The 20869-nt window shown below is 36.7% G+C and overlaps 1 protein-coding gene across 1 annotated transcript; it reads left to right on the top strand.

Moving 5' to 3' along the window:
- Positions 1 to 1905: 1905 nt before the first annotated feature.
- LOC101871572 (coagulation factor XI) lies at positions 1906 to 18748 on the top strand. The gene is made up of 14 exons (XM_034064869.1): positions 1906 to 1963; positions 4721 to 4883; positions 5541 to 5647; positions 7199 to 7358; positions 7919 to 8028; positions 11349 to 11508; positions 12294 to 12403; positions 12492 to 12651; positions 12786 to 12901; positions 13282 to 13456; positions 15367 to 15542; positions 15876 to 15971; positions 17283 to 17422; positions 18593 to 18748. Exons 1-14 carry the CDS (start codon positions 1906 to 1908, stop codon positions 18746 to 18748), a joined length of 1887 nt encoding a protein of 628 aa, XP_033920760.1.
- Positions 18749 to 20869: the final 2121 nt, after the last annotated feature.

Here is a 20869-nt window from a genome sequence, read left to right as displayed (position 1 = left end):
CCTTTGTGTCTCCAAGTGAAATGCACACACACAAAATAAGGAAAAAAATATTTTAATCGAATAATAGTGCAGGTTGAGAAGCACGAACATAAAAGTTCAGCTTGTTTAATCTATAAATATACATGGTAGGTTTTATGCTTACTTTTATGATTATGAAAGTTTTGTAATTTGAAGTAAAAGTTACCATTTTTACAGAGCTCTAAAAGATTATCATCTTTTTACAGATGAGAAAGAGACACTAAGTGACATACCTGTGGTTGCACAGGAAGACTTCAGTCATATTGACTGGAGCTCTCTCCCAGAGCTGTGCTCCCATGATACACACCTCATGGCTGATGGAAAAGCTCCTCTTCAGAGCTGAATGTGAGAGCTCTACAGGCATTTTAGTCTCAAAACATTTCATGTTACAGGAACAAACTATTAACGTGTCTTGCCATAAGGCCTTCTAGCACTCCCCGCTGTCACTGTAACACGTTAAAACAGAAGACAGCACATAGAAATGAAAGCAGCTGCGTTGAAAATGTTTGAGTCCTCTCCTACAAGTATGTCAGGACAAAGCAAATTGATACGCAGGAGAGTATTAAGACTTTCTTTGAGACAGTTCTTCCTCTGTAACGAGGAGCTGAAGACCTTGCTGCCTCACAAGTCATGGACTTCCAATAGACTGAAGATACTCTTACAAGCATAGAAAGGACCACAGTAAAACCACTTGGAAGATGTAGATGGGATAGTTCCTGCAGAGTATTGAAAAGGAGGAATAAGAACTTGAGCAAGAAAAGACAGCGCAAAATACATAATTGAAGAATATAGCTGTCTCTTTTTGACAAGAGAATGTATCTAGAAAATGGTGTTATAGTAAGAAAACATAGGTAATGATTCTGTCCTTGGTTACAGAAGTTTCTTAATGGTGTCATTTGCTTGGGTCTGAGTCACTAGTCTTACAGATTTCATGAGGATTTCCCCCTGCCCTAACTCAGGATTTACACTTGAGAGCTCATTCCCTGTTTATGTAGGTTCTTGTGCTAGTAGCAGATACTCTGGCTGTTCTGACCCAGGGATTTGCCTTTTATTTTCAAATGTCAACAAGAGGCAGATCTTCAGCTGGTGTGAAACCTGGACATTGGTTTCAGTGTGGTCTGGATGATGTATGCTCTGAAAATGGCCCAAGGTCAGTAACAATATTGACAGAAAGAGTACCCATTCAAAGTAAACATTAAAGATAAGTTAGCACTGCAGGCATAGTAATATTTAACATAAACTGTTGATTTTTCTTTTTATTTTTTTTTAAGCATAAGCTTTATCCATTCATCCAGAGCTGCTGTATGTTCAGGTATGTAATCATTATTGCACCTTCGCAAGTGATATTCGGTGAAAGGTTTTCATAGCCAGAAGACAGTGTACATTGATTGATTTATGGATTGTGTTGTGTGGTTAATTTATTTGATTCTTTGGTAGCTTAATTGGAGCATATAGAGAAAAGAAAATGTTTAAAATCCATATAACATATACTAAAAGCAGTGAGTGCAAGTTATTTGTTTTGTATATCGATAATAGTACCCACTTAACTAACAGGACAGAGTCGGGATTAATAATGGCATTTTGTTGGAATATTGTTCCCAGTCTAAGCAAGAATAAATACTCTGCTGTAAAAAAGCAGAATTTCTCTGAGTGCCAATAAGCTTTGCTTGAAACCATAGCAAAAATGAGCTTTTGTTGTTCTTATAAGTTAGTTTATATACCCCTTGACTGCATATCACAGCTGTAACTTGTAATTCTCAATGTAATTTTGAATTAATGGCATTAAGTACAAGTGTTAATCAGTGATATGCCTTGTGGTGCTTTATAAAACTAATTATACACTCTTTATTAAACGTATCCTAAAGAATGATTTTGTGTTTTTTTAGGATGATTGGGATTTATCAGACTTTTTGTTTCATTTTCTTACTTGCTTCCGTTTACAGTGGTAAGTGAAAATATAATTCTTAAGATAGGCACACAGAGTAATGCAGCTCTTCTAGAGGGGGAGATGATGAGTAACTACAGGTTGGTCATCCAAGAGCTATCTTGATTCTGCTGAGTTGTGCTCAGTCAAGTTTGGGTAACTCACATAACCCTGTTGCTTTACCATTAAAGCTTTACCAACATTGCCCTGTTACCCCCCGTGCTGTCATCTCACCTAGCATGCATGGGGCCATGCTATAAGCAATTTTCTTTGTCAGACTGAAACTGCATCCAGCTCATAGCTGTGAAATTGGTGTGATGCTCAGTGTTCTACAGCCAACAGCAAGATTAGCAGCTTTACCAGCAGCATAGGAAGGGAGCCCTTTGAGGTAGATGGGTATGCAGGACGTGGGGTGGTGTCCCATACTTCTCGGCTTACTTTGCACCAACCTGGCTACCCCAAGCACAAATTACAGCTCTCTGAAGTTTTGCAGTAATATCTGTTGGCTGTTGCAGGCTGTTGTGGCAGTGTTGGGGTAAACTGGCTGCTTCTTCCTGGCTGCAGAGGAGCCTTAGCCTTAGGTCCTTCCCCAGAGGCTGCCCTTGGGGTAGGAGGCAGGAGTGATGCACCCAGCCCAGCTGCCTCCCTGGGGGACAGCAGCCAACAGAGCTTCAGAGCCAACATCCCTTTTTATATTTTTTAAGCAAACAAACCCCACCCCCCTTGAGTCTCTTTCACACATTTATTTGTGTGAATTTAAGGATGTAAAAAGTATCTAACAAACACCTATGTGCCATCATGCTTGAAAGACTATTGCAGCTCATGTGAATAACTCCTAAACCAGTTGTTTTATTGTAAATTTTGTGGACTTTTTTTAATTCTCTTTGTACACTGGAACATCAGTGATTGTTTCTGTTTTTCAATGTCAGTCTGTGTTAATGATTTACTTAGTTCAGTTAGCAAAAATCAAGCTACAAAATTGCCTTGCATTTCCCTGAAATTCCATGTGCTGAGCTGATAATTTCTAACTCAGGCCTAGCACAAGTTTGTGTTCAGTAACCTATTAACTGTTTTCTTGGAGGACAATTTGTTAACAGCTTTGTAGCAAAATCTGTTTGACAAATGTAGTATTATTTAAGGAAATGTTTTACGTTCTTAAAATCTCAGCAAAACTAAGATCTTGGAACATTTCTGAGGCCTAGGAAACATATTTTTATTAAATTACAGTTTTCAAAACTTAGAGTTTAACATAGTTTTACAGTGTAAATAATTATTTTTGGTGTTAATTTATACTAGGAGAAGGTAAATAAGATACAAAATGTCTGATAAAGCAAATAATTGCAATATTATTTTCTTTTGACTTTAAAATTCACTTAGAGTTTTCTAACAGAAAATGCTTTTCTGTTAATGACAAAGTTGAGTGAAGAAACTCCACTGCGACCAATATATACAGATTTTTAGAGAAAGATCCTCAAAGTATAGAAACCAGAAAATTTGGATGCATATAAACTGCAAATTTTCTATTAACAAGAAATCTTTAAATATATTGGTGTATCTTCCACATATGCCTAATAATTCCTTTTTAAGATAAATTATATATTTTACCCATGTACAGGAAACATAGAACTACCTAAATACAGTTCATAATCACATAAATAAAATTGACTTATAATATTTTAAAACTGTAAAATCCAATATGATAGTTCCATTTGTTTTCATTTCAAACAGCCTTTGATAAAGTAGAATCACTTTGTAGTAACAGATTAAGCAGCTAAATAAAATACTTTCAGTTGGGTGTCCTCCCATTCTGTAAGAATACAGGATTTTCTCTTTATCTTTTAGCTAAGGAAAAGAACTCTTGTAAATAAAGGTATAAAACTTGACATATTTGCCAATTTGCTACCCCTTTGGAGGGCAAAATATAAGAAGAGAGTGGGCTCCTCTGGAAAACCAGCCCTCCTTGTGTGTTTTAATATGGAGATCTTTCAAATGCCTTCAGTTTAAAAGATGGGAACAGGTTGCTGTTTAGGTATCTTCAATGTATGGCTCTGCAGCAAGAGTGGATTTCATTATATTATTAGTTCTTATTAGTTTAATAAGAGCTTGATGATGAATTCCTGTAGATGCAAGGTAGTAGTTGGGCTCATTTTTATTTTGGATAGTTCCTGAGACACCACTCCTGTAGCAGCATTTTCTTTATTTTAAACAAGTCACAGTGGGTTCAGGGTGGATGTGAGGAAGCAGAAGGTATACAAATGCTGGGAGCTATTGAAGCTGTGCACAGTGGCACTGACTGGGACTCTGGTCTCAGACCATCCCTAAACAAAATAGGATATGCAACCTGCTGATTCTTTTTGATCTCTGTGCTTCCTTCTGGTATTCCTTTTAGTGGTGCTCTGTATTGGTTTGTCTCAGGAGATGCTTCTGCTCCTTCTAAGATCTGCCATGAGAAGGTCCCTTCCTCTCTGCTGTGCAAATCTGTCTTGTGGCACATCCTGCTGCTCTGGCTGCTGCCTTGGCTCAAGCTGCCTTGCTCCAGCATTGGATGCGAGGCAGGGAACAGAGGGGAGACACCTCAGAGAGTTTTATTTCCTCAGGAATACAGGCAGAGGGAATAAGACAAAGATAAGACTCAGAAGAATTGTGCTACTCATCCTCCTCACCCTCTCCTGCTGGAGTGTCTTGAAATGATAAAAAGGATCAGTGGCTTCTCCCTCTCTTGGTGAATTGTGTGCCTCTAATCTCTAATAATGTACACATTTTCTTATTCTGTATCAGAATGTGTGACTCAGATCTATGAAGATACATACTTCCAAGGAGAAGACCTCACTACAGTTTTTACACCAAATGCCAATTACTGCCAAGTAGTGTGTACTTTCCATCCTACCTGTCTGCTCTTCACCTATCTGCCAGCAACATGGACTAAAGATCCTGAAAAAAGGTAGAATGTTTATATATACATGGTTTCTGCTGGTCTGCTAATGCTTTGACAGAACACAGGCACCCAGGGAAAGGTAACGGGTTGCCATGGAAAACAATGTCATGTGTCTTTAATAAAAACTGGTGATCTAAAAGATCATTTGCTTAAATTCAAAAGATAAATTGTGGTAATGCCCAATCTTTCACACTCGCATACCAACCCTTTCAAGGAAACAGAACTGATCATGCACTTCCCCCTCTGTGCCATGTGTTGTTATTGTTGGGGAACAATGTGAGTAATTTTATGTCTTCAGTGATCCTTGCTCCTGTATCCCACTTTCTCTTTCTAGCATTTTTTTTCTAACAATTAAGAACTTCAGTAGCCTGAGAGAATGAGGTTGTCCTCCCTCTCTTCACCCACTGCATTTCTGTCCTCCAAAACCTGGGAGCTGCTTCTTGCTTCAATGACACCTCTTAGAACAACCACAAACACTGAGTAAACTCACCTACCACTAGGGCCAACAAAGCAGATGCAGCTCTACCCTATCTTTCTTCAAATTGTACTTGTCTAATCTTCAATGTTGAGTGATATTGGGCAGACTGCATTTCATCTGAGTATCAATTATGAAAGTCTGTGCTGTACTGCAAATGCTGTGAATTACTGCATTTTGAAACACAGGTTTTCCTGCTACTTAAAAGACAGTGAAACAGAAATGCTGCCAAAAGTAAATATGAAGGGAGCTATATCTGGACATTCCTTAAAACAGTGTGACGTCCAAATTAGTGGTAAGATACGTTTATTCACATGTATGCATTTTATGCTTTGTATCATGTAGCAGATGTTAGAAAATTAACGTTTTGAAAGCAGGAATAAAATCAAGGAAGCAGCCAAGCAGTATTATATATGTTCTTAGATGGATCTCTTTCAAACACAACATACAAAATCTTCAGCCCCAGTTATGACCAAGGCTCCTCAGAAAAGGTAACAGGGAAATTATGCTCCTGGGCTCACTGCTTTATTTGCTAGAAGCAGATGGGACATGTGCTTCAACTAGCATCTCCAGTTCTAAAGATTAATTTACCACTACAATTCAACTCCAGCAAGCTGCTCATGGTGTCCTGCTTTACAGCTTTGTAAAGCAGATGTCCAGCAAAGCAGAATTGCACAGTCACAAAGTGATGCTGCTCCCCTCATGATTCTGTGTAATAATTTATTAGCAGCTCAATCTTTCGGTGTATGTGTGCTATGCACAGTCTTAGTGCCAGCATGCCATACCTGCGAGTTACCAGCAAGCATATATAAAACCTATTAAATGCCTTGTTTTAAATATATTTTAAACTTCTACTTTCATAATGATGTCATTAAGAGAAGATCAGCTTTAAGGTTTTTCCTGCAGTACCAAGCATAGCGTGATACTGCAGAAAAATAGAACAAGAATGCATTTATTCAGTTTCTGACTTTGAGGCCAAATAGTGCCTTATGGGTATCAAGCTAATTCTTCAGTTTTATCAGTATAACACCTCAATATGCCAGGGCTAAATGGGTCTTTCTTTATGCAAGTTCTTTATTGCAGCTATTGACAAATCAGGTGTGCTGGCTTCTTCTGCCCACTTGCCTTTCAGAGCAGTCAGGACTTTTAAAAGCCTTTTCCTACCAACATCCTGTCACATTCATATTTGTGAGTGGCTTTGGCTCAGCAAAATGGATTTCAATGGGATGTTATTTGTTATGCTATATAGACTAATTGATATCACTGGAGTTACTCTAGAATCAGATTAATGTCGTTAAAAGGGAAATCTACCCATATATGCTTAAAAATACCTCCAGTGTTCAGACAACGCATGCATCCTACATGGGTAGAAAGCTGTTTCAATCCCCACTGACCCAATTCTCCCTCTGTAGAACATAAATTACATCTTCTGACTCAAATGGGAGATGTCTGTTGTTTATGATAGTAGAATTCACCTTTAAACTGCTCTATGAATTAGGAAATGAAAAAGTATTAGTATTAATCCCAAGTTCTTGCTTTGTTTAATGCCATCTTGGTCTCAGCCGTAGCTGTCAGAGCTCCTCTACATGAAATGTAGGCAGAGGTGCTGCCAAAGTCTCCTGTTTTTTCCCTCTGACATGCAGTACCATACTGTGCTTACACTTCTGATTTTGCTACTAAAAGCATATGTGAAATATGATGTAACTGAAGTGAACATGGGAGGTGGAACCTGGATTGTGAGGGCTATGTCATACAAACTTCTATCTTTGGGGAAGCCTGGGACTCAGGGTGGGGAGGAGAACAGAAACATGTTTTCAGAACTTGGTCTCTGTTTTTTTTTCTACAGCTTGCAGTCCAGATGTCCACATAGGACTGGATATGGAAGGGCAAGTTCATGATGTTATTATGACTGACAGCCATCAACAGTGTCACAAAAGATGTACCAATGACAAACGTTGTCATTTTTTTACATATGCCTCAGAAACATTTCATGATGCAAGCTTTCGGTAAACACAAGTTTGATCCCTTTCCTTGGGCAGTACGGCACTTTGGTAGTGTAGATTTCAGAGCAGTCTAAGGTGTGAGAATTTATTCAAGAAAATTATTTTTCCTGACTTGTCATCCTTGCAATGTTTTTTCCGACTTACAGAGAGGAAAATATCTGAAGTAAATGAGACAAGAGAAAGACAAACTTCATTATCATAGCACTGAATAAAATCAAAATCTTTTGGAGATACTTACATGCAAATTATATTGCTAGGTGTGCAACTCTGTTGGTCTGTTAAAACTTGCTCTGTTCATTGCTCTGAAAAGAGAATCATCAGAGCAGCCAGAGCCAGTCTTTCGTTTTTATCAGACCTATTTTTGAGCTGTTTATCTGAACAATTTTAAAAGTTAAGCATTGTTCAGCTAGTTCTGTTCCTCGTTTGAAGTTTGTTGTGGAGAATAGAGATTGCTCTGGCCTATGGCCAGAACACGCACCATGGAAGTATGGGGCCAGGAGGATGGTGTAGAGCAAGGAAGATGGCCTGCTGTCTTACCACTTTCTTTATTCTTTGTCACTCAGTAAAAAATGCTTCTTGAAACATACCAGTGTAGGAACTCCAACCAGCATAAAGGTGCTTGATGAGGTTGTGTCTGGATTCTCTTTAAAACCATGCCAGCTTTCTGAAATAGGTAACTATTTAAAATCTCTGATTCAGTTTAGTTTTGAGGGTTGTGGATGACAAGATGCAGTCTTTGTCCTTTGTGTAAGTGTTTCATTATGTAAAATCATTCTAAAATAAACTTATTCTTGCAAATATAGTTAATACTCTCAGGCACAAAGGAGGCTCAGATCTTTTTTATTTTCCCATTTTATCATTTGTCTTACAAAAACAGCTGTTTGCTTTGAAGATCTAAAGAATTTTTTCGTAAGAATAACTTGATGAAATTGCATGTTATCTTTGTAACATGGATACAAAAATGAAAGATAAAATCCCATCAAAGTCAAAGATCAGAAGACTATAAAGCTTTTTAAATTCTGTTTGTATATCTTGTATGCACTTTGAGATTGTTAATGAAGACCTGCAGCTTTCTAATACAACTGGCCAATACAGAGGGATGTATCTGTGTTTTGTGGATGACATGTAATGAAAGCAGTGTTTGTGCTTGTCCCTGCAATCATTACTCAGGCAAAACTCTCAAGTGTAAGATCAAACAGTGTGTATTATATCTTCTTATTCACTATTTAAACACTTAAAAAAAAAAAAGAAAATCTACCTCCACCTTGCCTTGCTGTGTGGTATTTTCCCTTCTTAATGATGATAATGTTCTGCTAGATACAACCTAATTTTACCTCACAGATAATCTATTTCTTCCATATCAATCATATTTTGTAGACACTTTGCATCTTTTTTTCTATATCAATATATTTCTTTCAGATTCTGTTAGTCATACTGCAGGAATAATCCTTGGAAACTATTGAAAAAGTTTTGTTCAGATCTTAATAATGAAGACACTTAATTTTTCTTTAAATGTGAAGAATGATAAAAGAAAGCAAAAGGTTTGTAAGGAGAAGAAAACAAATTTATTATTCCCTCACTATATATAAGAGAGAGAATGGAGGGAAGATTGGGTTTTTTTCTAAACTCTTGATTTAAGGTATACTAGAAAGACATATATTTGTGGACAAAGGAAAAATCACAGGGGGGTATTGTTCACTGGCTTTGAGAGGAATCAGAGAACTGTGACATATGCACAAACAATATGATTTTAAGTTAAAAAAAGAAATCAAAAACCATTTGAGACTTTACCGAAGATGTTTATGGTTTATGACAATGACGATAAAGCAGTAATGATTCATCACAAATTAAATTAGGGTTTTTGAAAACATGTGGAGGTCAGTCTTGCTCCTACCAGTCTTTCTGGTCATCTGTCCTAATCCAAGGCAGATCAGCCATACTTATCCAGACAGAGATTTGTCAAATGCAGTCATTAAATCTCGATGCTTCCTTCTGCCTTGTGTTTCAAGTATCTGAAATGGGTTTATTTAAATATTTCTTCTAGATTTTTTTCTGCCTCTATTTAGGCTGAGTAGTCCTTTGCTGTGTATGTTCTAGTGTCCTCATTTCAAAACAAGACATTTCTCCTTTCAAAGCTTATAGAATCACAGCAGTCCTCTGTAAACACTAAAAGTTAAGTTGTACCAAAAAAAATTAGAGGTTGCTTTGGTCAGATTCTAAGGCCACTGAAATCATCAATATGGGATTTCTGTTTCCTGTTTTGCCATGTCTTCTTTCCTCTGCTCAGTAATGCTAATGTTGTTGACTGTCTAACTGTAATTTGTTTTCATGAAGAAGAGGCCAAAGTTAAGAAAGGGTAGCTCTTTAGCCTTTTTTTGTGCCGTTTGCCATTAGCTTTAATTCTCCCCTGAGCAGAACCTGAGCTCCTTTCTTATTGCTAACTGAATGGCATGCTGTGTTTCTGCAGTTTGCTCTCTCCTATCTGGCCTTTCATTTTGTGCCTTTGCCTTTCTGATTTTGTTCTTAAACACACATGCTATTGCACACTTGCAGCAATCTGTATTTCTGTTCTTTCAAAGTACCTTTCTCGAGGTCACTGAATATTGAACAAGCAATCACTGAATGTGACCACTGAGATCATGGGTTAGTTCCCTGAACTTCTGGATCCATATTTATGCTTTAAATATAATTTCCTTTAGAAACTATTGATTCTCCTGATTTCAAGTTCTCCTTAACGTGGCATCCTACCTACTAATTCTCAGAATTCATGGACCCTTATTTTCTAGTGTCCTGATTTTCTTTTTCCTGTTTTTATTGTGTAATTACTGTCCAGTGTTGTTGTCCTTTCATACTTACGCTTTTTGAAAACCTCACCAATTTAACAGGAGCCACATTAAGCTCTACCTTCCTTTTTACTCTTTTTCCCTTTTTGTTGTAAGATGTTCCCAGTAGTTGGGAAGTGTTGTCTTGTCTTATCCATGGCTGAACTTGTCTGCTGCCACAGTCTTGTGTTTGGATAATTACATTGTTTTTACTGTCCTGACAGCTTGTTAGTTTGAAGAAACATCCTCCATGTTGGTGCTTCCGTTTTTATCCTCTTTTCATTGTTCCACTGGGATTTTAGCTAAGACTTCAAATATGACATTGGAGAAGGCAACTCATTTTTCTCTTTCTAAACACACTAGCTTTTCCTGTAGCTTCTATATAGTCTAGTTGTGTGAATTATCCTGCCAAGCCTCTGCATTTTTATTTTGATAACATCAGAGGGTAGACTACACTACTCCTGCTCATTCTGCCTACTTTTCAAATAACATTAAATAAAATGTTAAAATGATAATCCCATTATTTTTCTTCTAATCTTTTCATGACCTTTTTCGATATACCCATTACCTTAATTATTCTAGGCTTTGCTGAGATTAGAATGATTTATTCCTGTGAATTTATACACTGATCTCCACTGCTCCTAACTGAAAGTATTCCCTATTAGATTAACAAATCTGTATTCTGGCTGAAAAAGGGTAGATTTAGGTTAGTTATAAGGAAGAAATTCCTCACTATGAGGGTGGTGAGCCACTGGGAGAGATTGCCCATAGAAGCTGCGGCTACCCCATCACTGGCAGCGTTCAAGGCCAGGTTTGACGGGGCTTTGAGCCATGTAGTCTAGTGAAAGGTGTCCCTGCCCCGGGCAGCGGGCTTGGAACTAGAAGATCTTTAATGTCCCTTCCAACCTAACCCATTCTGTGACTCTGTGATTTCTCCTCTTCTCTATATGAATCTTCTCCCTACTCAGCAGTCCTCTCCATGAGTTTACACACTCAAAAATGTTCTTGAGAAATAGTTTTTGGTTAAAATGTGTTGTTATTTTTCTTGTTTATCAGTCACAAAGGAAGGAAAATGTGACTAAGGATAGAAATTAATAATTTGTAAAACTTAATCTTTTGATAACATAATGAAATATTTGGAATTTTCATATTGTGTTCTTGTTTTATACAGACTGTCAAATGGACATTTTTGAAGATCAAGAATTTTCAGGAATGAATATTACAAGTTTTTTCACTCCGGATATCTCTGTCTGTCAAACTATTTGTACATATTTTCCAAAGTGCTTATTCTTTACATTCTTTACCAGAGAATGGCAAATAAAGTCACAAAGGTGAGTATGATATCTAACTTTAAATTTCTAAGTAAACTTAAAAAAAAACCTCCACCCACATTGTCCTTTTTTTTAACCACAATTTTATTTATACTTTTGGAATTTTTTGTTAAAAGGTTATTTTCAGTAAAGCACAGTTTTTTAGGTTTTGGATTTATAAGTTTATAATTTTCTGTGGGCATTTCATCTGTTCTCCAGTGTGATCAGGGATCAGCTGCACATCTGGTGCTAATCTGAAAAGAGTTATACACATCAAAGAAACAGTGAACCTCCAGATTGCTTTAATGACTTAAAGCTGAATTTTATGAAGTTATCAGAAAAGTCATCTGGTTTCCCAGCAGTATTATTTACTTGCAAAGATTTTTGATAAAGTTAACAGGTTTAATAAAATTCCTATTGAGCTTTCTTCTTTCATACTTAGTAGTGAGGATGGGTAAAAATCTACATTCCACACAAAACAGAAGTATAAAATTTCGAAGAAGTTTCAGGGAGAAGCAAAAGCGTGATGGCGTGTATCATCTAAAATCACCACTTCTACATATGCGTAAACATTGTACAACCTTTAGTAGTACAGTCATCTGCCATTTCACAAAACTGAAAAAGCCCCCTCAATTTAGTGTAAACTAGTGAACTCAATGAACGCATTTTCATATGAAATACTTTAACATATAGAGACTTGGGAGAAAAAAACACGTTAAAGAAAGAATGTTTCCTACCAGTACTTAAACAATGAATTTTAGAATGTGAGAACAGATTTAGTTATTATAAAAAGAACTTTATTTTAGAAATCTTTGCCTTCTGAAGACGTCAACAAGTGGGATACCAGAAGCGCTTATTTCACGAGAGAATGCTGTATCAGGCTTTGGCCTCCTAAATTGCAGAAGATCATTTCCTGGTAAACAATAAATTACAATAAAAATCCTAATTTTGAATTAGTCAAATTGATAGACTTTCTGATGCTTGGAATGCTCTCATTCTTACAGCCTGCAATTCTCGCACTTACGTGCATATGAATTTTCTGGGAGATGAGCTTAATGTCACTTACACTAAAGGACACAGAGCCTGTCAGCAGGCTTGCACAGATGTGATCCGCTGCCAGTTTTTTACCTACTATCCACTCCAGGATTCATGCAATGAGGAAAGGTGAGATGTATTTATTAAAATGTTCAGATTGTTGAAATAATCATTGCACAGACTTGCAAAGTGCAGCAGGAACGTGTGTTCTGTGTGGAAAGAAAAAAAGTACAAATGGAATTTTTGCATGAATTCATTGGCAGAAAGTGTGAGTGTCACCTAAAAATGTCCTCGAATGGATCTCCAGTGGAAATAGTACATGGGCCAGGAAGGATCTCTGGATATTCACTAAGGTTATGTAAAAAAAAGGCCAGTACTGGTAAGTAAAATTTCTTCCATGTAAAAGAGATGGTGCTTAACTGACGTCAGTACCGGAGGCCAAGACCTCTTCTTTGATTGGGTTTTGTTGTTCTTTTTTAAGTGAATTGGTTGCAGTGTCCAATGTGATGCCTTGTAAAGTTAAAGAGTACTCTGAAAATGTGACATTGGCCAGGTCTGCATGTTGTGTTAACAATAACACTTTGAACTTGGTTTCAATAGACTTTATGATCATAAATGTCATGAAGGTTTTAAACTGCATCAGGTATCACTTTCTTTGTAAAGACTGGTCCTTCTTCAGGGATCAGCAGTAGTCTTCTCTTCATTTTTTATTGGTGAGTGCAAATTATCTTTAAGAAAACTTTTAAATTATTTCTATAGTATGTATGCAGCATTCTGCAAGAACTATCAGGATTGTTGGAGGAACAGACTCTGCTCCTGGTGAATGGCCATGGCAAGTCAGCTTGCATGTGAAGCTGTCTCGTCAGAGACACCTCTGTGGGGGCTCTATCATCAGCAGACAGTGGATTCTTACAGCTGCTCACTGTGTCATGAGGTGAGGCTTAAGTGTAAATGTACAAATAAACCCCAAAATGTCATCCAGTGTGAGATCAGTTGAGATCTACCTTTCAGAAAGATAAAAATGAGGACTAGAATAAAATAAACTGTATTTATGTAACCAAAAGGTGAACTTCTAAGGTAAAATATTCATATATTTAATGTAACTTGAACTCCATACTTTCTCCCTTTGTAACATAGTACTGTACTGCTGATGCTAGATTATTTTAATGAATATAGATTAAATTCTAAACCAGATATCAGAAACCTCTGGAAACTTAGACATTCTCATGTGGTATAAGCTTCTTACTGTAATACTGTATCATTTATCAAGGAAAATCTGTTGCTAGGTTATTCCATTTCATAAACTTCAACTGACTTATCTCAGAGGTTTCTCCATGGCACTTGAGAAGTGGTATTAGTCTGGTAGCTTCAGCAGCAGGGTGAAAGTTAACTGATTTGATACGGACATAAATCTCTATGGTGGTCCAATTAGCCTTATTCTGGTACCTGAGCTACCTATCTCTGCATTACATGAAATATCCAGATCCCAATTGTTCTGGATTTCCTTTAACAGTTTTTTTTTGTTTGGTTGGTTGATTGAGGTTTTTTTTTTTTCCCTAAAGTTTATCAATCAGTCAGTTAATAACTTATTTTCAATGCAGATTTCAGCATTGATGAGTATAGTCTGTATTGTTAATTGAATTACCATCAAATTTGGATCATGAAATTACTGTGAAGATGTGATTTGTCATGCAGATGATTAATTTACTTTGTTAGATTGTCATCCTCTGTAAACTAGCTTATCCTGTCATTTACAGAATAAAAGGTCTAAGGCTATAATGCAGTCTAATGGGAAGAGAAGGAGTAGGTAGATAAAATGCTTCAAAGAGGATGTTGACCCAGCAATCTGGTCCAAAATTAGGCATTTTTACTCATGTGGTGTAGTATGTTACCCACTGTTGTTTTCACATGGAATAGTATTGCCAATTTCTTGCCTCCAGTGGCAAACTTTCTATGAAAGTTTGAAAAAAGCCTAGCATAAAAAGTACTCTTTACCTGCTATCCAATGTAGAAGTTACCAGTATTATAAAAGGCAAAGAGAGAAGGTATGTTTGCAAAAAAAAAAAATAGACTTTGTTAATTGGAAAGTATTAAGCCTAACTAATATTTATGAATTTGTATATAAAATCTTCAAAAATTTTTGAAAGTTTATTTAAGTTTTGCATCGTCTTCATTGCATATACCAAATATTCTAGGTAGACTTAATGGTAGTGCCACAGTGAAATAGCCCTTAAACTTACTCAAAGTAAAGTCAAAACCATAAAGATTACCTGGAACTTGTCTTATAGGTCTATGGTGTTACACTTTATATTTACTTGGCTAGCATCATTTTCCTAATAAATAACTGTCAGGATAGACTCTACTTGAATTTCTATTCCCAACGTTTTCATTACTAAAAAAGCTATTGTGTTGGAATGAATGGAAAGAATCTTATGTATTATTTCAGGGTTTGCATTATGCCCTTGAAAATAGTACATATATCTATGTGTGTGTATATATATATATATTTGTATAGACATATATTAAAAAAAAAGAAGGCAGAAGGGGAAGGAGGATGAAGAAAGATCAGGACAATGAGAGCCTGAACATAAAGGAGAAAGCTGATGTGGAAATGAAAATACAAATAGCGAGAGGAACAGAAAGAAGAAATGGAGGGGATGGACAAAGCAAACCTTTCTTTTTTTTTTTTTTGTTTTGAGAGTATGAAAATAAAAAATGGAAATAATGACCTCAGTGCTGTTCACTGCACACTCAGGAGTAAGGGAGGATATTGGCATCTGCACATAAACTCTAAATCAGTGCAAGTCTTTTGCCACAGACTGACTGTTTGTCTTTTTCCCTCAGTCTTGAGAATCCCAACATTTGGCGTGTTTATGCTGGTATTTTAAAACAATCAGAAATAAATGCGGATACGCCCTTCTTCAAAGTGGAAGAGATTATTGTTCATCCTCAGTATAAATACGCACAGACTGGATATGACATTGCTTTAATGAAACTTGATAAGCCTATGAATTTTACTGGTATGTAGTGTATTTCAGAGGAATTCTGAAAATGTGCAGGATCACACAGGGCTGGCATTGGTATGGATATGCATGACGCCTGGGCTGGCTTCCATTAACATGCAGTTACTGGGGTTTGAGGAAAATCTCATTCTTTTGGCTTTGAGAAGAAAATGGGTGGCTTTTATTTATATTTTTTAATAGAATTATACGTAGTGCAAGGAACAAAGCATAATACAAATGTAAAAACATAACAAAGCCCCCCCTATCTTCAGGGGCTGTGTAGGTTGCCCACAAAACCTTAATGTTGCAGTTGCCTTTGCTGGTCAAACTAACATTTCTATTGTGTTTTAGATCTTCAACTGCCTATTTGCCTGCCATCAAAAGAAGACACTAATGTACTTTATACTGACTGTTGGGTAATTGGATGGGGTTACAGAAAAGAAAAAGGTATAGATAAATATTTAAGCACTGAGTTCTTTTACTTGCAAAATACACACCCCTTTTTTTAAAAAAAAGAAGGAAACATGTTCTTTTTTTAAAGAAAATGCTACATGTTCTTGGCTAGCATCACAGCTATCTGGCTAGCACTGTAATATCATTAATTAGAATCTACTTCTATTAAGACATTGTAAAACATACATGAAAGATGTATGAAGTTATGAAATAACTCCATGTTCTGACACAGAAATTGGATTTTACAAATTGATACAATAATTTGGAATGTGTAAGAATGCAACCTTAAGTATATCCTGTGCAAACCTCACTTTTTCTTAGATTCTATCTTAATCTACTGGCAAAGCCCAGAATGTATCTGGAATGCTCCTTTTCATGCTCCCAGCTGAAAAAAACCAACAGTCTTATCATTGTACTGTGACATTTTCAATTACAGTTTGCATATAACCTATGCTTTTCTTTTTTTACACTGATTGTATTCATTTGACTTTAGAAATTGCAGATTGAATATGTTGCTTTTATGATTCTCAAGGTTGGTTATAAACAATGCCAATAACTTTGGGGTTTTGGTAGTACATCGGATTTCAACTCTGATGTTACATGGAGGTAGGCCAAACAACTGTTAATAATCAATGTTTTTGTATGTATTTATTTATATTTTTATGTGTGTACTATTTATGTGTATGTATATGTATATATATATATACACCTATTTAAACAGTGTTCTTTCCTTTATACACCTTCCTATTTGAAGGTTAGAGTCCAACATGAAATCAAACAAATTTAGGTTGATATCATATAGGCTGATATTTTCTGTTAATTTCTAAGAACAGGTTGCTCTCAAATACTGTTATTTACTCTATCTGCAAATTTCTCCATCCTGTAAACTACTAGGTCATGGAGCAGCACTGATTCAGCAAATGGGAGATTCCAAGCCTATTGTGACACATTACTAAGAAATAATTGTTAGTTAAACAAAGCAATACTTTTGATGGCTATGCTCCAAGGGCTACTGTCCTGAAAGCCATACTCATACAAGGATTCACTGCAAATCACAGAGGAATTCTGAAATTTGCCCAGACAGGAGTCATAAAAAGGCATTACAAAATTATTCAAATTACCAGACAACTCACATTGTTTAGTAACACAGAAAAAGGAAAATCAGTGTCATGAACATCTAACAATGCTCTAAAATCAGGGGCCTCCAACTTTGTAATATCACTGTATGGGGATTTCTAGAGCTTAGTTTTAAATTTAATTTTGCTAGAAGCAAATATTTCTTCATTTATACTTCCTATTCCATAGGTCGTGTACAAGATATTCTTCAGAAGGCTACTGTTCCCCTCATGTCAAAAGAAGAATGCCAGGCAAGGTACCGAAAACAGAGAATAGGGGACAAAGTGGTCTGTGCTGGCTATGATGAAGGTGGAAGAGATGCTTGTAAGGTAATGAGACAGTATATGGTCATACATTCCAACCATTTATTCAAATATATAACTGAATACTGTGATTGTTTTTTAATTATCATAGAAAAAATATGGTTATCAATAGAGCTTGTAATTAACTTGTCATTTTTGCATGTCAAAAGCACTGAAAATCAATGTATGTGGAAAACATTTCTTATGTGACATTGAAATTATGGTGGATGGATTCTATAGATAAAAAAGTCTGAGTGTGTGTAGATATATCTCATCTATTTAGGGAACAAGCCAGTATTTCTTTGGAGTATCAGAAATCCAAAGAAAGCAAGTATAGTATCTCAAAGCATTTCTCCAATTAAAACAGGTTTTTATTACTTGATGTGAAATACAGTACATGAATGCTTATTTTAAAACATCTACTGTGTGCAAACCAGAAGGGAGAATGCTGGATATACTATTAAAATGCGTGGGGAATGGAACACTAAAGACAACAGACTGGTCTGTTCATTACTAAAGTTCAAAATGGCACAGCAGTGTGAGTTTAGTGATCTGAATTCTCTGTTCAGGTGTAAATTCGTGCAATTCCATTAATTCAAATATTCTGAGTTAATTTATGCAAGACACGATAGTCTAATTAGTAAAATTGAATTCTCTGCTGATATAGTATTTTCACTTTAAGCGTCTGACAGTTAACATTTTTATGTTAAAATATTACTGTAATCAGTATGGAGTAATTAGGAGTCAAAATACCTTGATGTAGGAAGTAGTTTTTTCTCTATGCCAGTTAATCTTTCTTTATTTGATACATTGTACCTGAACATGGAGATGTTGTTTTAGAAAAATAACACACTCGCTATTGTCTCAAGAACTCGTAACAGCTATACTGAACATTACGTTATGTTCAGAAAGATCAGTTAAGAATAGGAAAAGGAAGCGAGAGAGGCTTTTTATCTTTTGAGAGACAGAGTCCCTTAAACAAGATAAGCCACACAGAGAACTACAACCAGGTTGTATACTGAAACCAGGGTCATAAGAGAAAACATTGGTAAATTTATCGTATTTCTCACTTGTGCATGTAGTATTCATTGGGTTTTAAATCAGTGTATGTAGATAATTCAAACAAACAAGGCTTTCTGTGAGAAAAAATATTGAGGAGTGCTCTTCCTTGCGCTGTCTTTTTCTCCTGTGGCACAGGGGGATTCAGGAGGGCCGCTGTCATGCAAGCATGAGGAGGTGTGGTATCTGGTGGGCATCACCAGCTGGGGTGAAGGATGCGCTCGCCGCAGGCATCCAGGTGTCTACACAAAAGTTGCTGAGTATTCAGACTGGATTTTAGAAAAAACAACATAGCATGGGAGTGACCAACTGGCTCAACCGGAGGTAGTGGAAAAATAAACCTAGGAACAATGCGATGAAGCGTATTAGCATTTTTTAAATTATATTTCTTGTTAGCCTGGAATGTAAAAGTCTTGACTAAAAACTTGGAAAGTCAGAAATGGATGTACCTTGACATTATTAAATAAAAAGCAGAAATAAAAATAAACTCTGTGATCACTGATTCGGCAGGGGAAAAAAACCCATATATCTGAACTATAAGTTTCTTCTGTCCTTGCTAGCATAAAATGGGACTAGAAGAGGTTGCAGGACATGTATGGACCTAGGAGCTGGAAACTGCTTCTGACCTTTGGATACAGAATCACAGAATCCCAAGGGTTGGAAGGGACCTCAAAAGATCATCTAGTCCAACTCCCCTGCAAGAGCAGGGAAACCTAGAGTACATCACACAGGAACTTGTCCAGGTGGGCCTTGAATATGTCCAACGCAGGAGACTCCACAACCGCCCTGGGCAACCTGTTCCAGTGCTCTGTCACTCTTACACAGTAATAGAGATTTCTCTCCCTTGTCTGAATTTGGTTGAAATGGGACAATTGGTTACTAACTGGCTTGCAAAAAGGAAACTGATCCAGGAAGAAGCCTATACAGCATATAAACCACTTTTCTTTATGGAATTCACAAAAAACATGTCAGTACTAACAGGAAACAAAAGCAGAGGTCTAGGCAAGCTCTTCAGCAACAATTTTGCAAGTATGGTAATAGTGCTGTCTTTCACTTATATTATTCTATCATCTGTGGAAACTTCTGTGGCAATAATGATAATGTGTGTCTAATTCCCTTGGAGCAGAATATCCAGAAAGTCAATAAAACAATCATCCTCTTTAGGGACATCATATGCTCTTTAGCACAAGATATTTTTATTTTCCAGATCCCTATCTGTCCTTCATTAAAGAAACAGCTTTCTCCTTTTCCTTTGTCTCTTTTGTTTCCTTTTATCCTTTCTCCTTATTTTCTGTCAAGTAGCAAATATGTTTTGTGGCCAAAATCAACAGTGAGAAACAGCAGTCAAAAATTTATTACTTTCCAATAGAAAGAAGCAGCATTTCACACTGTATCAGAAAGAAAGGTGCAGGATGTGACATTGTGGTTACCAGTCTTAATGAGCTTGTTTCCTAATCATCTGCATTATGTGAATCGCTGAAACTGTGTTCCAGAGCACTACTCATAATTGCCACAAAGCCACCCTGTATATGTCTTGGAGGTAAAGAGCAGGAGTGGCTTTACAAGCAAATGAGGTAATAAAAATTAGAAATTAAACATATAAAACTGATGGGAGAAAGCAATCAAGCTGCTGAAAATGATTTATTGGTTTATCTTTTTGGTGCTTTATTTGCAAATAACATTGAGTAACAATGTAATTTCATATGTACAAGCTTACAAACAGTTGTTTTTGTGCCTAACTGTCCAAAGAGCCCCTGGGGTCAGAGTGCTTCTTGGGGTGTGCAGTATTAAGCTGACCTCAGTCAAAAACAGACCTGAAATTCCAAAGCTGTATTCAAAGGCCGGGGGTTCGGTTTTGTTTGGTTGTTTTTAAAGAATCTAAATTTGAAGCAGGGATAAAAACAGTCTAAGTGTATCAGGAGGGGAGAGGGAATGGTGCTGCTGCAGGCATACCTTGGGAAAGAAGAGCCCTACCTTCCCTCCACCCTACATTAGGCTCTTGGGGATGGAGGATTGCATCAAAAAGTGGTGTGCAGTGCTGAGCATCTCCTGCTTTGGGAATCCCAGTGCAGGCTGTGGGTGTTCAGAAAGCCAACAGGCAAAGTCTGACATGCGGTGAGGGGATTGGATCAAGGGGGAGAGGAAGGGCATATCACTGTGCTGGGACCTTTCACTGGCACTACAGAAGCAGAATAGGAAATAAAGGTGGGAGCTGATGTCCTTTCCATGTCCTGTTTAATCCACAACTGGTTTAAAATATCAGCAAACATCAGACATGCTGTAAAAAACCTAGAGACTCAAATAAGAGACTGAGAAAGAATAGTAAAAAGAAAAAAAAACAACCAAAAAAAAAACCAACCAAAAAACAACACAGCAAAAGAAGAAAGATTCCTGGCATTCGAATGTGGTTCTGTT

Source organism: Melopsittacus undulatus, chromosome 7 (assembly GCF_012275295.1).
Source record: "Melopsittacus undulatus isolate bMelUnd1 chromosome 7, bMelUnd1.mat.Z, whole genome shotgun sequence".
Classification (NCBI taxonomy): domain Eukaryota; kingdom Metazoa; phylum Chordata; class Aves; order Psittaciformes; family Psittaculidae; genus Melopsittacus; species Melopsittacus undulatus.
This window is presented reverse-complemented; position numbering and strand designations above follow the sequence as displayed.

Coding starts and splice junctions, on each gene's coding strand:
- LOC101871572 (XM_034064869.1), top strand. CDS start 1,906: ATGATTGGGATTTATCAGACTTTTTGTTTCATTTTCTTACTTGCTTCC. Junction 1,964..4,720: donor ACTTGCTTCCGTTTACAGTG/GTAAGTGAAAAT, acceptor ATTCTGTATCAG/AATGTGTGACTCAGATCTAT. Junction 8,029..11,348: donor ATGCCAGCTTTCTGAAATAG/GTAACTATTTAA, acceptor TGTTTTATACAG/ACTGTCAAATGGACATTTTT.